This window comes from Cataglyphis hispanica, chromosome 6 (genome assembly GCF_021464435.1).
Source record: "Cataglyphis hispanica isolate Lineage 1 chromosome 6, ULB_Chis1_1.0, whole genome shotgun sequence".
In the NCBI taxonomy this organism is placed as follows: domain Eukaryota; kingdom Metazoa; phylum Arthropoda; class Insecta; order Hymenoptera; family Formicidae; genus Cataglyphis; species Cataglyphis hispanica.
In genome coordinates, this window is record NC_065959.1 from 6,817,411 (window position 1) to 6,836,881 (window position 19,471).

Here is a 19,471-nt window from a genome sequence, read left to right on the forward strand (position 1 = left end):
TGTTTGCGCGGTTTTGGAATAGTAGAAGCTCGTGTGGAGTTTTCGGTTTTGTGGTGCTAGCTCTAAAGCCGCGATATTATATCACGTTTCAAGCTTCCTAGGCTTTCATGAATGGCGCGAAATTGACCTACAGAAACCTACTTTCCATTAAATTTTCCATTTTCGTATATCGAGCATCCTGTATATATTAAAATAATTTATAATACTGAGCTTACAATATATTTTTTATAAATCAATTAAATAATTGTGAAGTCTATTACATTGAGATTTTAATTATGTTAATTGCAATCGATGCGCTTATAGATCTTTATATAACATTAATTAACGTCAAACATCTTGAATTGCATTTATTGGTTCGACCAGGATTCAGCCATTGATAAAATTATCACGTGTAACTCGCAGAGGGGATATAGTATTGCACATATGTGACTTAAGCCGGAATACATGGCCTTTAGTTTGAGACTTTAGACCAGGCATGTGAAACTGGCGGTCTGCTTGATGATTTGTAACCCTCTGCTAGTAGTTAGCTGCATCCACACAGTTTGTGCGCGCGTTCCTATCTTATCCGTAAAGTTACTGGTAGACATTAATTACATGGCTATGTTAGAAACGCATCGATATCTAAATTATTATTTTTATTTATTTTCTCTAATGTAATGTGCGTTTTATCTCAGATGTAATAGCTTTAAGAAATTTTTTGCAAATTAATCCATTTATAATTGACATGTAATAACGAAGTATAATCTATCAAAAATATAATATCTAAATATCTTTCAATTTATGTAACGTTAATATTTTATTTCTCTTTATCAAAAAGCACAAAATCTTTAAAAATAATATTGAAATTGTAAAAATATCGAGAAAAAAATGTTAATATTAGATGCTCGTATGAATGTGTGTGTGTGTGTGTGTGTGTGTGTGTGTGTGTGAATGTTGTAAATGTGTGTGAATTAAAATTTAAGTTAGATCTATTCTTTTTTTCTCTCTCTCTCTCAATTGTAATTTAACATTTTTATCAGCAGATTTTTATCTTTGCAAACTGTAAATTATTTGTTTCGCAGAACGGTGCTACTTGCATTGACGGCATAAATAATTATGAATGTAAGTGCGCGGCGGAGTATACAGGGAGATACTGCGAGGCTGCACCCTCGACAGCCATGCTGTATCCACAGACCAGTCCGTGTGCCCACCACGACTGTCAGCACGGTGCCTGCTTCCAGCCAGCTCCTGCCTCCGCCGCGGACTATCTTTGCCAGTGCCACCCCGGCTATACCGGTAAGTTCTCGAAAAAGTTCAAGAAAAAATTAATCTCTGAATATTTAGATGCCATGATGATATTTTATTTTAAAATCAATAAAATAACTTATACATTGGCTTTGAATAATGTTAAAGCAAGATTTGAAAATTATTGCTTTCTTAGGTGTGAATGTTTTTTTTTTATAAATATCTTTAATAAATAATATTATATTCTTATCAAAATCCAGAATCAATTTTCTTGTTCATGATTTCAATAAAGAATTTTCTATTACCTCTTGCATGCCATGCGTGGCGACGGGATAAATTGTGTGACATGCGAGACCACCTATCATTTCAGGAAAACGATGCGAGTACCTGACGAGTCTGAGCTTCGTGGACAATAGCTCGCTGGTCGAGCTGGAACCGCTACGCACGAGGCCTGAGGCGAACGTGACCATCATATTCACGACCACGCAGGAAAACGGGGTTCTTCTCTATGACGGGCAAAGTGACGGGCATATCGCCGTCGAGCTCTTTAATGGGCGGGTCAGGGTTTCGTACGACGTGGGTAATTATCCTACCTCGACGATGTACAGTTACGAGATGGTGGCCGATGGCAAGCCTCACATGGCGGAGCTGCTGGCGATCAAGAAAAATTTCACAATGAGCGTCGATCGGGGCCCCGCCAGGAGCATCATCAACAACGGTCCAAAAGAGTATCTCAAGCTTGTCACGCCGATGTTCATCGGTGGCGTAGCGCCGGAAGTTGCTAAAGCCGCATTTACCGAGTTTCACCTAAGGAACACTACGAGCTTCCAAGGTAAATTTTCTTCTGACGATGAAAAATCTTTTATTAAATTTTCATGAAATTTTGCATTATTTTTTAATTTAATAAAATGCATTATAAATTTAATAAAATATTATTAACAAAGATGTGCCCTCGTTCTAAAAAGATAAAACATTTTTTTTAATAAGCTTGCAAAGAAACATTAATTTTATATTATTGTTACCGCAATATTTAGATAAAAAAATTGAATATTTATCAATTTTTTACTTACATCAATCATTTTAAATAATCATCTTTGTTATATAATTATCACAATTATTTTTTAAATTACGTTTACATAATGATAAAAAAATTGTCATAACAGTGTTGTAATGAAACCATCGAGTTGGGAATTTCAAAGATTTTATGGTTGATTTGTGTTCTCCACCACTGCTAGTTCCAACACTAATATCGTGCGGTTCCTCGGGGAAACGATAGTTGTCGCAAACTCGGAATATCAGCCACAAATTTGCAACTTGCGGATATCTCATTTAATATTCGGTTACATTTTTGATGTCCCTCGGCGCAATACTGATTTAGTATGTTTGCATATAGTGTAAGAAATAATATGTAACACGGTATACAGAACCGAGAGAAACTAGATATGAAAAGTTTTGTAACAATATGGCTTGTGCAATTTGTAATCACAAGCGGAATGCATTAAATGAAATTTATATTATAATTGTATTTAAATTTTTTCTTTATTATAAAATAATGTGATGCTATTAATAATGTGAGAGAAAATATATGATATCAACATCAATCATACTTACGTGTGACGTAAAATATAAGTGACATAAAGATTACGATCTTTATATAAAAATTGACATTGACAGGACGAGAGAGAGAGGGAGAGAGAGAGAGAGAGAGAGAGAGAGAGAGAGAGAGAGAGAGAGAGAGAGAGTATGTGCTCACTTATTATCTTATCCAGTTGCGTCGTATAACATTCGGTACACATTCCTATGACGCTACTTTTTATATAGGATAAAGCAAAAGTTTTTCCCTCGCCAGATCCATTAAAAGTTTTCTTACTTTATCTCAGGCTGCATCTCCGAGATGTGGATCAATCATAAGTTGGTAGACTTCAGCAATGCCGCAAAGATGCATCGCGTTACTCCCGGATGTGCTGCTAGCGAGGAGGAGGCCGACGAGGCGAGAGATATTGTTGCAGCCGAGGAAATTAACAATAGCGGTAGTAATGAGGAATCCATGCCGCAAGAACATATACCTCGCGAACATTCTGGTATGTTAAATGTATAATTGCTAATTATACAACTTGCTAAATTAAAAGGTCACACGAACTCTCAAATTTCTGAAATTAGAGATATTCCTTTAACGAAGCAACTTACAAAACACAATGGATCACATATTTAAAAAAGTTTTAACTATTTCATAATTGAGACATTATATAATTGTTATTCATAATTAACATGCTTATCATTTGTTAATGATATTATGTTTGTAAAGCGTGTTGAATCGATCATATATGACATGAGAAATGACACATCTTAAATAGAATTAAAATAATAAACTAATAAACTATAATTTGAAATATTCTTTAAATTGTCACATGTGATATTTTGGAAAAACAATTTATGTGTTAATTATAGATGTCATCATGCCGATAACTGGATTGGTGCCTTCACACGCATGTATCGGACACGAGTGCAGAAAAGGATCTCAATGCATACCATTGCCGTTCGGCAACGGTTATGCTTGCCGATGTCAAACTGGGTGGCAAGGACGATACTGCGAGAAAGGTATATTTGACGCATCCCTTAACTTTATCTTTATCAATATAAAAATGTGTAAGATGAACATACATTTATAAAAAGAATAAAAAAAAATATTATTTAAAATATTTTTTATTATCAATATACACATTTTTCGTGTGTGTGTGTGTGTGTGTGTGTGTGTGTGTGTGTGTGTGTGTTAGTTCATAATATCGTGCAAGTCCATCATTTTCGATAAAAATAATTGACACTGTTGTCGCAGCACCAACCTGTCGCAAGGAGCATACAAGGGAGTACTATAGCGAGAATGGATGTCGGAGTCGACGACCCGTGAAACTTGCTAAATGTTGGGGAAGTTGCGGCAATTCCTGCTGTTTACCGCGGAAGACTAAACGGCGCAAGGTACATAGGATATTCATACATCGATTGGAAGTCGCGTGCGATACGATTTTCCGCGAAACATACCACAATGCATTGATTCTATTGTATAATTTTCAATTGTCTGGGGATATTCTCTCTGCATAACATCAAATCTCCAAGTAAATTAATGTTGCATCAACATTTACATATTATGAGAGAGCTAGTATTCTATTATCCCGGTCGACAATGGACAACGCCGTTGAATATTAAAGCCCATATCGCTCTTGTTCTTGTTAATTGGCGTCAAATTCTACGTCGCAAACACGATGGTCAGGGGAAGCGAAGTAGACTGTCGCCGTCTTCCAAAGTGATCGATCGCGCAATGAGCCGGTCGAAGCAACCGCGCCAATTATCGCAATTATGATCATCAAGCCGGCCGATGATCCCCGCCACCGTTATTTGCCGATGATTGTACGATGTCCATTATTATAAACAATTACGTATTAATTTTCAGGTGCGATTAATTTGCACGGACGGCATGCGATACACCAAGGACGTTGACCTGGTGCGTAAGTGCACGTGCACCCGCAAATGTTACTAGCCAGTCGACGCATCGCGGCCCGAGTCTCGTCGACGCGCGTCGAGACGTGAAACGAGACCGAGAAGAAACCCCCGGATCCGTAGCAACACTTCCGCTTCTCGTGCTTTCATGCGGAGATGACGAAGGGAGCAGCGGCAGCGGGATGACGAGGACCGAGAAGCTACCACACGTGCCCTCGACATCCCTACGCGACGTCCCTCCGCGAAACGCAAGGGAGTGCGTGACGAAGTGCAGGCCAAAACGAGATGGACACACACATAGCCGGCTCAGTGTGATATGTATTATTAAAGAGAAAAAAAAAAGAGAGAAAAAGGAAGAGATGAGAGAAAGTGAGAAAGAGAGAGAGAAAGAAAGAAGAAGCAAGATTATATTGTACGTATATATATAGCTACGGACTCTATCGATATCTCGAAGCAGTTATAAACATATACTAGGTATTATTCGTATATAATGACCCGATATAGTTAATATAAAGCGAACGAAGGGGGTGACGCAAGCGCGCGCGCGCGGACAATTGTCCGCACATTTGCGATCGCGGACCGCGCACGCGGGCGCTTGCGTATTCGTAACATCGCGCACGAGTGCGTGCGATTACGTCGTTGATTTAGCGCAGAATGGACCTAACTGGTAATAGGGGATTCGCGGCGGCGTGTAAACAGGCTTCCGTAATCTTCTTATAGGATCTATACGCACTGCATTTTGTTTAATACATTTCCCCCAAAGGCGATTATAATCTTCTTTAAAGTTCATATAATATATTAATGTAATCGGGCCGTTTCTTTTAAAAGTCATCATTTAAGAAACGTATTAATTATCCCTTATCATAATAAAATAAAACAAATTATTTGCAAAATATCTTAAAAAAGAATTTTCCAAACAATATTTGATATCTTTATTTAAATTATTCGTGAAAAACACACTAACTAAATTAATATCTGTTGCATAACCACCACTCTGTATTTTGAAAAAAAATTATATTCTTAAAAAATTAAATTTAAGTTTTTATATAAAACTGTTGCATTCAATGAAAATTATTGATAATCGTAATTCATTGGATAAGTTTTGTATATCGCGAAGCCTATATCCCATGTTAGGTCTATCTTTCTTTCAGCGAATTTTTACACTAAACGCGAATCTTTGATCGCATAGCTATTTCTACCCACTGAACAATGGTCTTTGAATTTTTGCAAAAAAAGATCTACTAAAATAGCGAAAGAAAGAGAGAGAGAGAGAGAGAGAGAGAGAGAGAGAGAGAGAAAAAGAAATGTTTGTGAGAATGATGTGAATGATTCCAATACTCTGTTGCTGCAGACTGTTTGGTCTGGCGATTGAAACATTTCGCTTGTACAATACACACGCGAGTAACATCGTCATAATAGCCAATAAACGAATCGGAGGCATTTAAAAATGACACGAAAAGGCGGCGCGTTTCTTGCCTTTTTCATAAATTTAGTTATAGTGCTGCTAATTTAGCGTTCCAGCTATCACTTTAACTGCACAATCTTTAGCTAGCATATTAGACCGTTTGTAAATGATACGATAATCAGAAAAGCAGTTGTACCATTAAAAAGCCATGTAGAGTCACAAGTGTGTGAATATTAAATCACTGATAAGTGTCTAAATGTAAAATATATTTTAAGCGTGACAGAGACATTTAATTGAAAGTCACGCCGTCAACATCTTCTTACCTCACCTCACCGACAGCAGCAGTGGGAATGTAGCTTAATTTTTGAAAAAGCCAAGAAATCGTGCCCCGACGAAATCGCCGAGACGGACTGCATCGCGAATTTCGAAGGGCGCGCTTCGAATTTTTCACTTTACGGCCTAATATTACGTTTCGAGATGCGAGATGCAGCCTGTAAGTTGCATGGAGCAACGGAAGAGTCGCACGCGAGCGTTTCGGATCGATGATAGGAAAACGAATTATGGAGAATTTATGGAGCAATTTGCGTATAAACATTTGGTCAGCCGATCGCGAGACGAATGTAATTATATAGTATCGGTAAATCATCGGTAATTCGAAACGGCGTTCGCCGATACAAAGCCGCGTAATTATTTTTGTATAAGCGGATTATTTATATCTAAGCTAATTTGCTATTAGTTTAATCAAGGAGCGTAATTCGTTCGTAAGCCCCTATTAATGTATGTCGTATCACGTACCTATGCTATATCTATTTATATCTGTCCCAATCCCCAGCCTCTCCCATCCCGGAAAATTGCGTCGCATCTTCCACTGCCAGTATTTATATGTATTTATTCCGTTTCTTTTTTTTTTTTTTCTATTTGATAACATTTGTGTGTTAAACTATTTTTTAAACATATACCTAGCGAATATCTCTCGACGTATTTCGCTATCATTCTTCACGATTTTGACGCGATCTTATCACCTAGCGTGCGCCTCGCGAGAAAGTACCAATTATAGAATTTATATAGACATAGCTTTTGGCCGTTAAACGTTCAACGGTCATACGATTGTAGTGTATCTTTTTCGGATTTCACTGCCATTATACGACTGCCGTGCTTAACAACTGTCAATGCCAAGTATTTATCTGGCCATATATGAGAAAATGAGATAAAAAAGTTATGTATTGTCTTAAAGACACACAGGAGACATTTGACATATTTTTTTACATTTTTTTACTTAATTTCACACTGTATTATAGGTATATTTATTTTGATGCAAAACGAAAGTACACGAATAATAAAAGATTTATAAGTTGTATAAACATGAACGATAGCATCCATCTGTTGATAGATAGACAGGACTGTCTTTGCCTTTTCTTTTTTATATAACGTAATGAAAAGGTAGATGTATCATGATCGTACGATATATTAGAAAATATAATTTGATAGTGTTAGTAATCGCATAAGTTCTCTGTATCGTTATGTTTACGAACTACTCGGTTGTCAGTATTCAGTTAATACTAATTCACACATTTCTATGAAACATTTGAAACTGGCGTATGTCGGACAGATTTTTGTAACACGATTCTGTACATTTGGTCCAACGAAATATAAATAAACATATGCAAGCAAGCGTACGTTGACTCGTATCAATAATCCATCGCAACATATGATTTAATCGTTTATGCATTTCGCATTTGGTATTAAAAGGTGCAAAATTGTATGAGTACGAATAATGAATATTATTACGGGCTGTAAATTATACGAATATATTTTCCTCGAAATATATAAAATGTGTAAATACGTTACTTTATTTAAACGAAATTATAAGAAATCGTGTTATCTATCAACTGGAAATTAATATTAGATTCAACGCTTAAGAGCAACGTTATTATGATTTTACATTACATTACGGCAAATTCGACATAACATGTTTATGTCACATGAAATTGTAATGCAGAGAAATATGTGTGCACACGAACTCTGTGTGCACACAGCTATGATATATATTAGACAATAATAAAAGGGGGAGAATGCTCGTAATATCGTAATATATTTTCATGCCGTGCGCCACAGAATTCCTGCGCAAAATTGTGTATTTGTATATTTATTTGACGAAAATGTTTTACGTATATTTCGTGATCGATTGACTGGCGCATGCGATCGACGCATACCATTTGGCTTTTATTCTCGTAGCACGTAGCGAACACTTTTACCTCGCGTTATCGAATCATACACTTCGAAGGGCACACACATGCCTCGACTTTACTAGACATTAGCAATGGGAACGAAATCTTTCACTTGACTTTACGGAGTAAAGTCTCTTGGGAAAGCACCTCTTTTAGTCGAGATCGGGTTGTTCGCTTCCGTGAATTTTGCGCATCGATTCACTCTACGAAAGATACGTAAGCATCAAGACACTTTGTCTTTTGATACTTTGTAATATTTTATGCAAGAATCAAGGAAACTACTTTGTCGCCTGTAAATCTGTTACAAGAATTTAATTAAATCGCATGCGCGAACAATCAAAGAGAAACAAGTTACAGATAACAGGAATCAGATCAAGTAGAAAAAATTTGTTACTAAATTATTTTGATTACTAGATAAATATGCGATTGATGTTAACATATAATTTATTGATATAAAATTATTTATTTCTGGTAATTCATAAAAATACATTGTGTAGAAAATTAAATTATAAAATATGTATATATATATATATATATATATATATATATATATATATATATATAATGTTTTATTATTTGCAGTTATGCAAATGCGACTGTCTGCTTATATTTTATGTCAATATTCAATATGCGTAGGCATGTTAACATATTAATATTAACATATAATTATATTTCTCTTAAAAGCAGTCGCATTTAAAAAACATTAAACGTAATAATTCAGATCATACGTAATCTTGTACAATCTTGTATGCAATAGATATATTTTAGTATAGAAAATAAATTTTATTTTATAGATTTTTTATAAATTTAATTTGTGCAATCTTCAGTTTGAACGTTTTTATTTGGAGAACTTATGCGAACAAAGATTGATATAACATTCCACATGAAAAATGCAGATACTAGTTAAAAAGAATACGCGTTCCACCTAAATCTTTACAACGAATCAATTTAGTTGATGTAATTTCTTACCAAATTATTTTTTATGAAATTTTTAAAAATAATATAAAAAATGTTTGAAAGCATAATATAATGGCAAAATTATTAAATTTTACGTATTTTAATTTTATAAATTATGATTATATAGAAAAATAATAAAATGATATGAATAATTTTTAATTGAATATGAATAAAATAAAAATGTTTTTATAAAGACTGCACTTTCTCTATACTTATGTGTATCTCATTGTCAGTCTGATCGTATCGGTTCTGCGAATTTCGAAAGTGACAAACAAAGTTTTTCAATATATTGTATTAATTTTATTTTCGAGCTAGAAGCTTACATCATAATGCACTGATGCAGTGAAAGTCTGATACTTTTTTTTTAACAAAAATTTTAACGACATTTTTGAATGTATTAGATAATATTCTCGACACATAAATTGATGAGAATAAATGAACAATGCGAAAATATGTATGCGTCAGTGAATACGAGTGTAAAAGAAAAATGTTTTGAATGAATATGCCAAGGTATAAGGGAGCGTGCAAGGCAATGAGTATAAATGTGTTTATCGTGCAAGCACGTTTTACTAAATAACGATGGAATACTGCATGCCTAGAAGTACTCTAACTCTATACCATAGGTATATCAAATTAGATAATTAGCGTAAAAAAAAGCAAAATGTCTATGTTTATATAATGTAATAAATTCTCGAAATATGAACGCTATTAAATAAACGTATGTAAAGTTTAACAATCGTTTCGCTATTAAAAATTCCACGTACATATAGAAATTAAATACCAGACACGCTTTTATTATAATATTTAGACACGAAATTAAAAATAATTCTCATTTACTAATTAAATACAAAATTAAAAAATTTTTTTTTTCTTATATTATTTTAAACGCGCGCGCGTTGGAGTAAGTCTTATTGATACAGATTAAATTATTGAATTATATATTTTATATATATAAACAATTATACACAGATTAGTTTTTTATAATATTTATTTTTATATCTTTATATTCGCTATTCACACACAATCATTTGCATTACAAATAAATTTTATATAATTGCTATAGATTTCTTTATAATATATAAGATTATCTATTATATAGTATATATATTTATATTTCTAAAAGTAGAGGTCTGTATCAATTTTTTTCATCCATCTGTACGAAAGATCGTGAAACCAACGTTAAATTTTCTAAAATTATGTTACGTCAATATGTTAAGCTACTACATTTTCCAAGTTTGGTTATATCCTGTACTGCACTGAAGAGAAAGAGGTTTCAAAGCAGTACTTTTACTCAGCTGATAATGTGAAAGTATCGAACATTGATATGTTAGAACTAACACCATAACATGTATCCATATGCTTCAAAATTCTTGTTATATATTTCTTTAAAAATACTTGTGGCAAATTTATATGCAGTTTTATCAACGGTATACAATTTTATCTATATTAAGTACTGTCAATTTTATATTTAATGAAATGTGTTTACAAATAAAATATTATATGACAAAATATTATCATAATACATAATTTTAATTTTTTCAGTAAATTAAAAAAAAATGACTACAAAATAGTTATTATAGATGTTAGTTTTTTTTTTAATATCTTTATTGTCATAATTCAAAATGCACTATTATAACTTAATAATTAAAAAGATCGCTAGAAATAATTTTGTCACCCAACAGAAAGACCTTCTGATTAAATTATCTATCTGATTAAATTATTATCATTAAATCGTCTATAAATTAAAAAAAAATTTGTCTTTTAATTAATATTTTACAATATTATAAGAAATTACTTGCATAAAATTGCGCATTATAAAATAAATTTTTTATATCTACATTAGATCTTATCTTTTTCTTTGCGTTTGATTTATAACATATTATAATTGCGTATAATGCAATTACAAACAATCTGCTAACTCTGCTATGTCAACATTTATCAAATCAATTTTTTTGTCATATAATATTTATATGTATATCGCGTGCATTTTGATTACGCGTATCGCAATCGAGTATTCCGATTTTTATTTGTTAATTATCACGTTTGTCCACAAAATAAGATTTATCGCGATTTATCTTCTTAATTAACCATTCATTTAACTTATTGGAACTTTACTATTTTCACGCATTGAATTGACTGCAAACTAAAAATTTAAACATAGAACACACAAAAATTCTTAAGACGTTATCAATATAAAATATATATAACGTCTTCTAAAATATAACAGTAAAGCAATCTTTTTTTTTTATTGTTATTGAGTAGGGTTTAGTGAAAGAAACGTTTTTTATTAAGCAACTTCTGTCCTAAATTAATATGTCATGTTATATGAATCGTGACGACAGATGATAGATAAGCGTATAATAAATGGACGTTCTTGAATTAGGTCAAGCTACGCCAAGCTGTCTTTTCGCTATTTATTTTTGCGCCAGGCATAACACGTGTATATTCAGACTGTCTCGGTTACGCGATAAAACAAACAACAACGACTCGGTAAATAAGATTTTAAGACGCGTTAGAGGACTGAGGTTGCTTAGTAAAAATTAATGCTTTTACTGAGTTCTACTACCACTCAAAGTTTGTAATAGAAGTTCTAAAACATCTTATATATATATATATATACATATATATATATATATATATATATATATATATATATATTAGAATCATTAATAAAGTTTTAAAAAGATAAAAATACATTATAGTGTCATAACACTCTCTCTGTCTTTGTCTTTGTCTTTGTCTCTCTTCCCTTCTCTTTCTATACATATATGTATATATCATATAATAGTATTGGAAAATTATCATTATAAAAAATTATTGTTGTTGCACATTTAATGTATAACCTATGATTTTATATCTGCTTATGTTGCATGTTCAGTTTATATAATCTATGATCTTATATCTTTTTAACTATATTTTATGTTTGCGATCAGTATAAATACGATGTATTCCTGTGGCTACAAATATTCTACAAAATTGTGTATAATAAAGCAAAATAATCTTAACAAAATGAAGCTTCTTGTGCTGTGTATCTGTGTTTTAGGATTCGCTGTAAGAATTTTATTGTTATAATGTAAACAATAATATAATAATAATATTAATAAAAATATTAATAATAATCTTGATTTTGTATGTATTTTGATATCTTAAATAATAAAATCAAGATGTTCGTAAAAAGAAAAAAAAATTATTTTTAATTTTAACAAGAATAAATTAATATAAAAATATGCGTAAAATATAAAAATATTATATTTAATTATAATATATAATTATAATACATTTAATATATAATTGTAGTTCACGCTTATATAACAACTTAATAAAAAAAAATTATTAAAAATAGCATATAAAATAAAATTGCATATTTCTCAGACATCCGATTTAGCCAACAATGAAATAAAACAACAATTTAAAAGTGCGATGACAGAGGTAGAGGACGATATGGTGGCTTGTATGACGGAAAATAACGTAACCGAATGTAAGCTGTAATGATATACGTATATAATATGTATTAGACAGAATTTTCTCATTGCTTATTATTAAAAGTTTTTCGATCATTTGTGTATAAAAAAAATTCTGCTTTGCCAAATTTAATTATATATTTTTTTCCATAATTTTTTAATTTAATTAATTTATTTTAATTCTCTATGGAATTTCCATATTTGCTCGATCTATTTAAAATAGTTCAGAACAAGTAAAAAAACATACTTTTTTATAATTCTGCAACTTATTTTTTTAGCTGATTGGTACAGAGTGGAAGAGATAATGACTGGCGTACATACAGAACCCGAAAATGAAGAGAAGACAAGAAAACTAGGTTGTACTGTCGTCTGCCTTTTAAAAAAAGAAAATTTGGTAAATTTTTATACTATATAATTTGATTCTATGCATATCATGCAAAACTTAATTATACAATAAAATCTTAAATTATTTATAAAGCTAAATTAATTTCTAATATAAAGATTAGATCAATATATATATAATTAATAAAATATTAATCTACTATAGAGTAATATAAAAATTAATATTTTACAATATTAATAATAAAGATATAATTTACTATGTTATGTCTTTATTTTTATAAATATATATATTTTCTAAATTATATATATGATTATTTAAATATCATGATATTATATATATATAATTATTATTAAATGAAAAAAAAATAAAAATATATTTAATTTTTTCTTGTAATATTAGATGGAAGGTTCAAACATTAAAGAGGAGAGATTTCATGCAAAAATAAATAAAGAAGCAGCTGGTTCTCCCTACGAAGGCAAAATGCACAAGATTGCTCGTAATTGTATGAAAGAAGGTAAGCTATTATTATATCTACTATAAATGCAAAAAATTTTATTATTTATTGTAAATATTATTTGACATAATAAACTCAGATTTATTATATATGTATTTTTGTACTAATTTTTATTTTAATTTTAAATAAGCTAATCAAAACAGATCACATATTTCGTGTTAAAATATAATCTAAAAAATAAAAAAAGAATACAAATATGTTATATTTTTTAACACTTTTTAATTATATCTATTTATTCTAGTAAAAGATATTACAGAAGTGTGTGAAAAAGGCTTCGCTCTATTTAGTTGTTTTGTGAAAGCTACACATAAATTGCAGCACCATGAAGAACATGAAACAATAACAACAGATCAAAATGAAGAAGCAGAATAAACTGTTTGAATGTAATTCACTAAATATTATCCGAACGTTAACTATTATAATTTTATTAAACTCGCAACACAAGACATAATTTAAATAAAAAATATATATGTTTTGTCTCTTATATTATATTCTTGATTTTCTGATATAATAAAACAAGGATATATATAAACAATATTAATTTTTTTAATATTTTACACTATTACTTATAAATGAATAAAATAAAAATGTTCAAAGAATTAGTTTTTATACGTTAATCTACGTTAGTACTTAAAGTTAAGAAGACATTTAGATAAAATTCTGATATTTTCAGCGATTTGAAACTGCATATTTCTATAGGAAAGTTAATCATTAGAGATTTGAAAAAAAGAGAGTCAACATGTTTCAAAAATTTATTAATATTTTATATTAATATTTTAATTTCACTAAATTGTATTTTCCGATACATATTATGTAAAAAATAAGAAACGAGAACAAAAAGGTAACATATTTTAAAGCTGGATAGTCGCTGTTTAATTTTTATACTTTGAATTACTGAATTTGCTAATAACAAGAGGAGATAATTTTGGTATGATTGAAACTATTAATAGTGTAGATCAGGTATTTCCAGGGATTTTTTTACAATCATATAATTAAATTTGAGATAATAAAGACAAATGTATTTATGTATGTATTTTATGATTTGTAATTTTATGTATTTGTATATGATAACCCCTTCACGGTTTCTCTCCAGTTTTAATATTGCAAATATTCCATTTCTGTTTTATCACATTGATTATTACATTTTTATTTTCTTAGAATATATTATCGCAAAACTTTAATGCGGAAGTATAAACTGCTTAAAAATACACTTATTAAGAAAATGTTTATAATCCTATCTTCTTTTAAGAAATATGCAAACAGTTTAAATTTGTTTAAATTAACTCCATTAATTTTATTTAATTTAACTCAAATTTATAAAAAAATAAGTAAAAATATTTAAATATAATTCTCTTTTTTTCTTTTTAAATAAATATAATATCAAATAAAATAGTGTTGTACTTGTTCTTTATATAAATTGAACAAATGTGTATATATATATATATATATATATATATACTATATATATATATATATATTTTATTAACGCATGAAGTTTACGGTTAATGAAAAAACGTAAGTTGCTAACAAATCTCATTTTGAAAAGCATAATATTTGATAAATTTGAAACTCATGTACATGGAAGTTTCAGATAATTTTGAATGTGTCATCCAAAAATTTAATCTATTCCTTAAACATTTTCAACATATCAGTCACCATAGAGTTACTCTGAAATTTATCGAATAGAAAGCGCAGATAAACAAACGCATATTACTTTATGCATTAAAACTTAGCATAAAAATATTGATATAAAGATAAGAGAACTTCTCTAATCTAGTCGTTGGGAATCGGCATTAAACTGTAGGTCCCATATATTTGCGGGAAAGAATAAAAAAGTGCACACCATACATATATATAGAGGGGTCACCACCCTTTGACAAGAGATACGGACTGGGGAAGATAAAGATAATAGGAATAACAAATACATATGTATGTAAGAAAATTGTATGTATGCATCTCATATTCTATTATCTCATATCTGCAGCAGTAAGAAAATATAAATATAAGTGTAAATTATCAGTACACTTTCTTTTACATCACGTGTTTTATGCTTACATAATCTATGGCCTGTATGATTTTATCTATGCATTTTATATACGCAGACGATATAAATACGATGATGTTATTACGCTCTGCAAGTATTTGGACAAGAGAAATTACACGAGCAAGATGATGCGCGGGTTCTACATTATCACTTTCGCATTTGTTGTAAATATCTTACTTTGTCATAAAACAAAAAATTAAAATTATAAAGTAAAGAAAAGAAGATTTTCTTATAAAGATTTTTGAAGTATTTTTAGCTTTTAATTTAAATTAACATATAAATGTTAAATTACATAACGTAATTATTAACGTCTAATGATATAAAAGAGAAAATTAATTTAAATGATTTACAAAATATAATTGCATATATTTTAGCCCGCTATCTTAGCTAGCATTCCAAATGTGGATAGAAAACTAGGATCCACCCAGCAAGACTACAGCACTTGCCTAACTGAAACTGATACCACTGATAGTAAGTTATTAATTTATATAAGACTTTTATTCAATTTGCGTTTTTTTCTTAATTAAAAATTGTGTGATTAAGTCAATGATTTTTCAAACACTAAAATTTTTAAAGGAAACAAAAGGCAGCACTCAAGAGCCAGCGCGGTAATTTGTGCGCACGTCTTATTATAATGATATAATCAAATTACATTGATATTTTAATTAAATAATAAATATAATCACTAAAAATGTCGTACGTTTTTCCTTCTTTTGGACCATCTTAAACGTAATTACAAAATACGTGGATATATTATATCAAACATGTAACAGCAATAATACGCGAAACAAGACTGAGTCATTCGTGTTATCAGAAGATAAATGTAATATAATGGAATTTCGAGACAGAAAGATACTGCCCGATAAAATAAACTACTTTAAAAAAACAACTGGCGCAGATATACCAAACTTGAGTGAGTTACCTATATTATACAGAGCGCAAATATTACACACGGATGTTCGAGACAGAATGTCCTCAGTTGACATTCTTTGAATGTTGACATACTTTGTAATTGCGCTGATGATAATCCAAAAAGGTATCAAAACATAGGTTTTGCTTTCTCATAAAGGAACCTTTGTTTTTTGTGATCTGCTTCTACTGCTTATATTAGTTAAAATATCAACGTATAATTTGATTGTACTAAAAGATATGCGCACAAATTATCGCGTTAACTCTTGGTTGCCTTTTGTATCTTTCGTATGATATATTCATAAGAGCTTTTATATTGTTTATTTTCTTCTTGTTTTATGTTTAATCTCTCAATTTTTAATATTTCACTTAAAATATCTTTATAAAAGATTATTCTTTCATAAAATAATTTTTTTTTAATTTATTGAAAATTAAATATAAAAATATAGAAAGCATTATTTATTCACTTTAAAATCTTAGTTTATATAAATCTATAGATTTTTTAAATTGCTTCTAAATATAACAAAATTTTTAACTATGTTTATACATTAATTATACATTAATATATATATAACTAAAAAAATACATATTAAGTTTTAAATATTTTTTTATTTAAATCTTTTTATTAAATATTTTATTAAATATTTAAATATTTTTTATAAAATTAGTATAAAAAATTTTAGTTATTATATAAATATAACAGATATTATATTTTTAGATTTCTTTAGATACTATATAATTTGTTTTTCAGATGACATGTACACAATAGGAGATATAATACATGATAGGTATAAATCAACTGAAGATCAAGAAAAAATAAGAAAAAATGGTTGCTTAATCCATTGCATAATGCAAAAAGAGAATATGGTAAGCTTTTTTGGCGATAGTTTTGTACACGGTGTTCAAAATTGCATATTTTTAAATATAATCAAAAAATTATTAAATATTAAATATATAAATGTAATATTTTATATCGTTTTTATTTTTTTTTTTTTTGAAGTCAGCATATTAATTATTAATTTTACTTAGAAATTAATAATCTTATATATCATCATTTTTTAAATCAATGTAAAAATATGGTTTGCGTTAAATATAATGTAAAGTATAATTTTATATTGTTAACAAAAACAATTTATCAATATTTTATATTCTTAACACATTTATATTTCTTTTTTTTTAATAATATTAGATAGAAGAATCGGAATTTAAAATAGAGAATATACATACTAAGTTTGCTGGAAAGACAAATGCCCAGCCAGGAGACAACTATTTCAAAGCTCTTGATGATTGTATAGAAAAAGGTATAACAATATTATATACACATTCAAATTTTTATAATAAAAATAAAATTATTGACTATGCTTAAAAAAATATATATAGTATTATATATTAAATAAATATATAAGCAGAATATTAATTTATATTTTGCTAGTTTAATGTTAAAATAAAAGTGCATAACATATAATACTTATATTTTACAATATACTTTACTTTTTCATCATTTTTACTAATTTTGTTTGTGTTACAGTAAAAGATAATGAAGATAAATGCGAGAAGAGTTTTGGTCTAGTGACATGTTATTTAAAAGCTGCCCAAAAGCTTGTTTCTGAAAGAGGACAGCATTCTTGTGAAAATCATGAAGAACATGAACACAATCATGAACATGAACACGAACATGAACATGAACATGAATAAACAATAAATACAATTAATAATATACTTATGCCATGTATGTACATTATAATTTAATAAAGTAATACCAATTATATTTTAAAAGTACAAGTTTTTAAAATTTATGTATAAATAAACTATTTAGACCAAATAAGAAAAAAATTATGTAAATAAATATAAATATAATTGGGAAAAGAACAAATATATTTTTTTTATTTCTACATATTTTTATATTTATTTTATAATTATTGTATCTGCAGACTAATAAGAATACGTACCATGCATACAATGTCTCTTTAAGATTATATTTTAATATAATTTTATATATTTGTCTTAAAGTAAGTTGTAAGATTAATTAAATACGTGAGTTTTTACATGATCTATATATTTCCTAACTTACGTAACTAATGTGAGTGTTATTTGAAATACGCATGTTAGTTGAAATACACATCCATATAATTAAAACACAATTTATAATAACTAAATTTTTTTTTAAATTATATATCTTCTATACTTATTTTATTGCATAAAGATTATATCTAAAAATTTAAAAGTGCAACGTTTGCAAAAAAAATAATATTGCTGTTATTTGTATTATAACATTGTTGATACTTATTTGCGCGTATTTATATTCGACATTTTTTAAAAAAGCAAGATAAGAATATTGGTCCACAAATTGTGTATAGGAAAAATACGCTCGTTGATATTTTTTTACTTACAATAAAATTGTATTTAACATAAATATACACTAGATCTACATTTGTTATTATTTCAGATATCGAGATATTTTGCAATATGTTATAATAAAACAAGAATAATAAATTAAATGGGTTTGATACTAAAGTATTTTTTTAATATACATATAAAATAACTATTTATTTAATTGATGACATTATAAAGTTATTAATAAAGTATAACTACTAACTGTATTATTCAAAAATAATACTGCAATAATACTTTTATTTTAACGGCAATTATTGATCTTCAAGAATGTAACTTGCTCAAGAGAGATTCTAATTATGTCGCTACGTACAAATATGGAATTTTATTAATTATTTGCACATAAACTAATAATTGTTATCATATATGTACATTTAAAAAAATTCAAATATTTATATTTATGATTAATAATATTTATTACATTTTATATATAAACTATATATAAGTATATACATAACAATACATAAACGCAAGTTATATAAAGTATAATATTTTAATAATCC

At 28.9% G+C, this 19,471-nt stretch overlaps 3 protein-coding genes across 4 annotated transcripts in view; all 3 read left to right on the forward strand.

Annotated features, from left to right (window-relative positions):
* Positions 1 to 7,793, forward strand: part of LOC126850219 (protein slit) — a 305,313-nt gene extending 297,520 nt beyond the window's left edge. For both annotated transcript variants that reach the window (XM_050592951.1, XM_050592952.1), the window contains exons 25-30: positions 1,062 to 1,275; positions 1,595 to 2,056; positions 3,105 to 3,305; positions 3,673 to 3,822; positions 4,058 to 4,197; positions 4,670 to 7,793. In XM_050592951.1, coding sequence (XP_050448908.1) covers positions 1,062 to 1,275; positions 1,595 to 2,056; positions 3,105 to 3,305; positions 3,673 to 3,822; positions 4,058 to 4,197; positions 4,670 to 4,756 — 1,254 coding nt within the window. In that variant the 3' untranslated portion in view covers positions 4,757 to 7,793. The remainder of the gene's footprint in view (positions 1 to 1,061; positions 1,276 to 1,594; positions 2,057 to 3,104; positions 3,306 to 3,672; positions 3,823 to 4,057; positions 4,198 to 4,669) is intronic.
* Positions 7,794 to 12,239: 4,446 nt separating this feature from the next.
* LOC126850364 (pheromone-binding protein Gp-9-like) lies at positions 12,240 to 14,159 on the forward strand. Its single transcript, XM_050593270.1, has 5 exons — positions 12,240 to 12,357; positions 12,679 to 12,784; positions 13,046 to 13,161; positions 13,510 to 13,624; positions 13,866 to 14,159. The coding sequence occupies exons 1-5, from the start codon at positions 12,250 to 12,252 to the stop codon at positions 13,994 to 13,996; spliced, it is 576 nt and encodes a 191-aa protein (XP_050449227.1). The 5' UTR covers positions 12,240 to 12,249; the 3' UTR covers positions 13,997 to 14,159.
* Positions 14,160 to 15,702: 1,543 nt separating this feature from the next.
* LOC126850353 (pheromone-binding protein Gp-9-like) lies at positions 15,703 to 18,353 on the forward strand. The gene is made up of 5 exons (XM_050593253.1): positions 15,703 to 15,832; positions 16,043 to 16,139; positions 17,329 to 17,444; positions 17,767 to 17,878; positions 18,106 to 18,353. Exons 1-5 carry the CDS (start codon positions 15,794 to 15,796, stop codon positions 18,270 to 18,272), a joined length of 531 nt encoding a protein of 176 aa, XP_050449210.1. The 5' UTR covers positions 15,703 to 15,793; the 3' UTR covers positions 18,273 to 18,353.
* Positions 18,354 to 19,471: the final 1,118 nt, after the last annotated feature.

What these genes read in the sequence shown, in the direction of transcription:
- LOC126850364 (XM_050593270.1), top strand. Translation starts at nt 12,250, where the DNA reads ATGTATTCCTGTGGCTACAAATATTCTACAAAATTGTGTATAATAAAG. An exon ending in TCTGTGTTTTAGGATTCGCT is followed by an intron (nt 12,358 to 12,678) that starts GTAAGAATTTTA and finishes CATATTTCTCAG; the next exon opens with ACATCCGATTTAGCCAACAA. An exon ending in GGAAAATAACGTAACCGAAT is followed by an intron (nt 12,785 to 13,045) that starts GTAAGCTGTAAT and finishes TTATTTTTTTAG; the next exon opens with CTGATTGGTACAGAGTGGAA.
- LOC126850353 (XM_050593253.1), top strand. Translation starts at nt 15,794, where the DNA reads ATGATGCGCGGGTTCTACATTATCACTTTCGCATTTGTT. An exon ending in TGAAACTGATACCACTGATA is followed by an intron (nt 16,140 to 17,328) that starts GTAAGTTATTAA and finishes TTTGTTTTTCAG; the next exon opens with ATGACATGTACACAATAGGA. An exon ending in TGATGATTGTATAGAAAAAG is followed by an intron (nt 17,879 to 18,105) that starts GTATAACAATAT and finishes TTTGTGTTACAG; the next exon opens with TAAAAGATAATGAAGATAAA.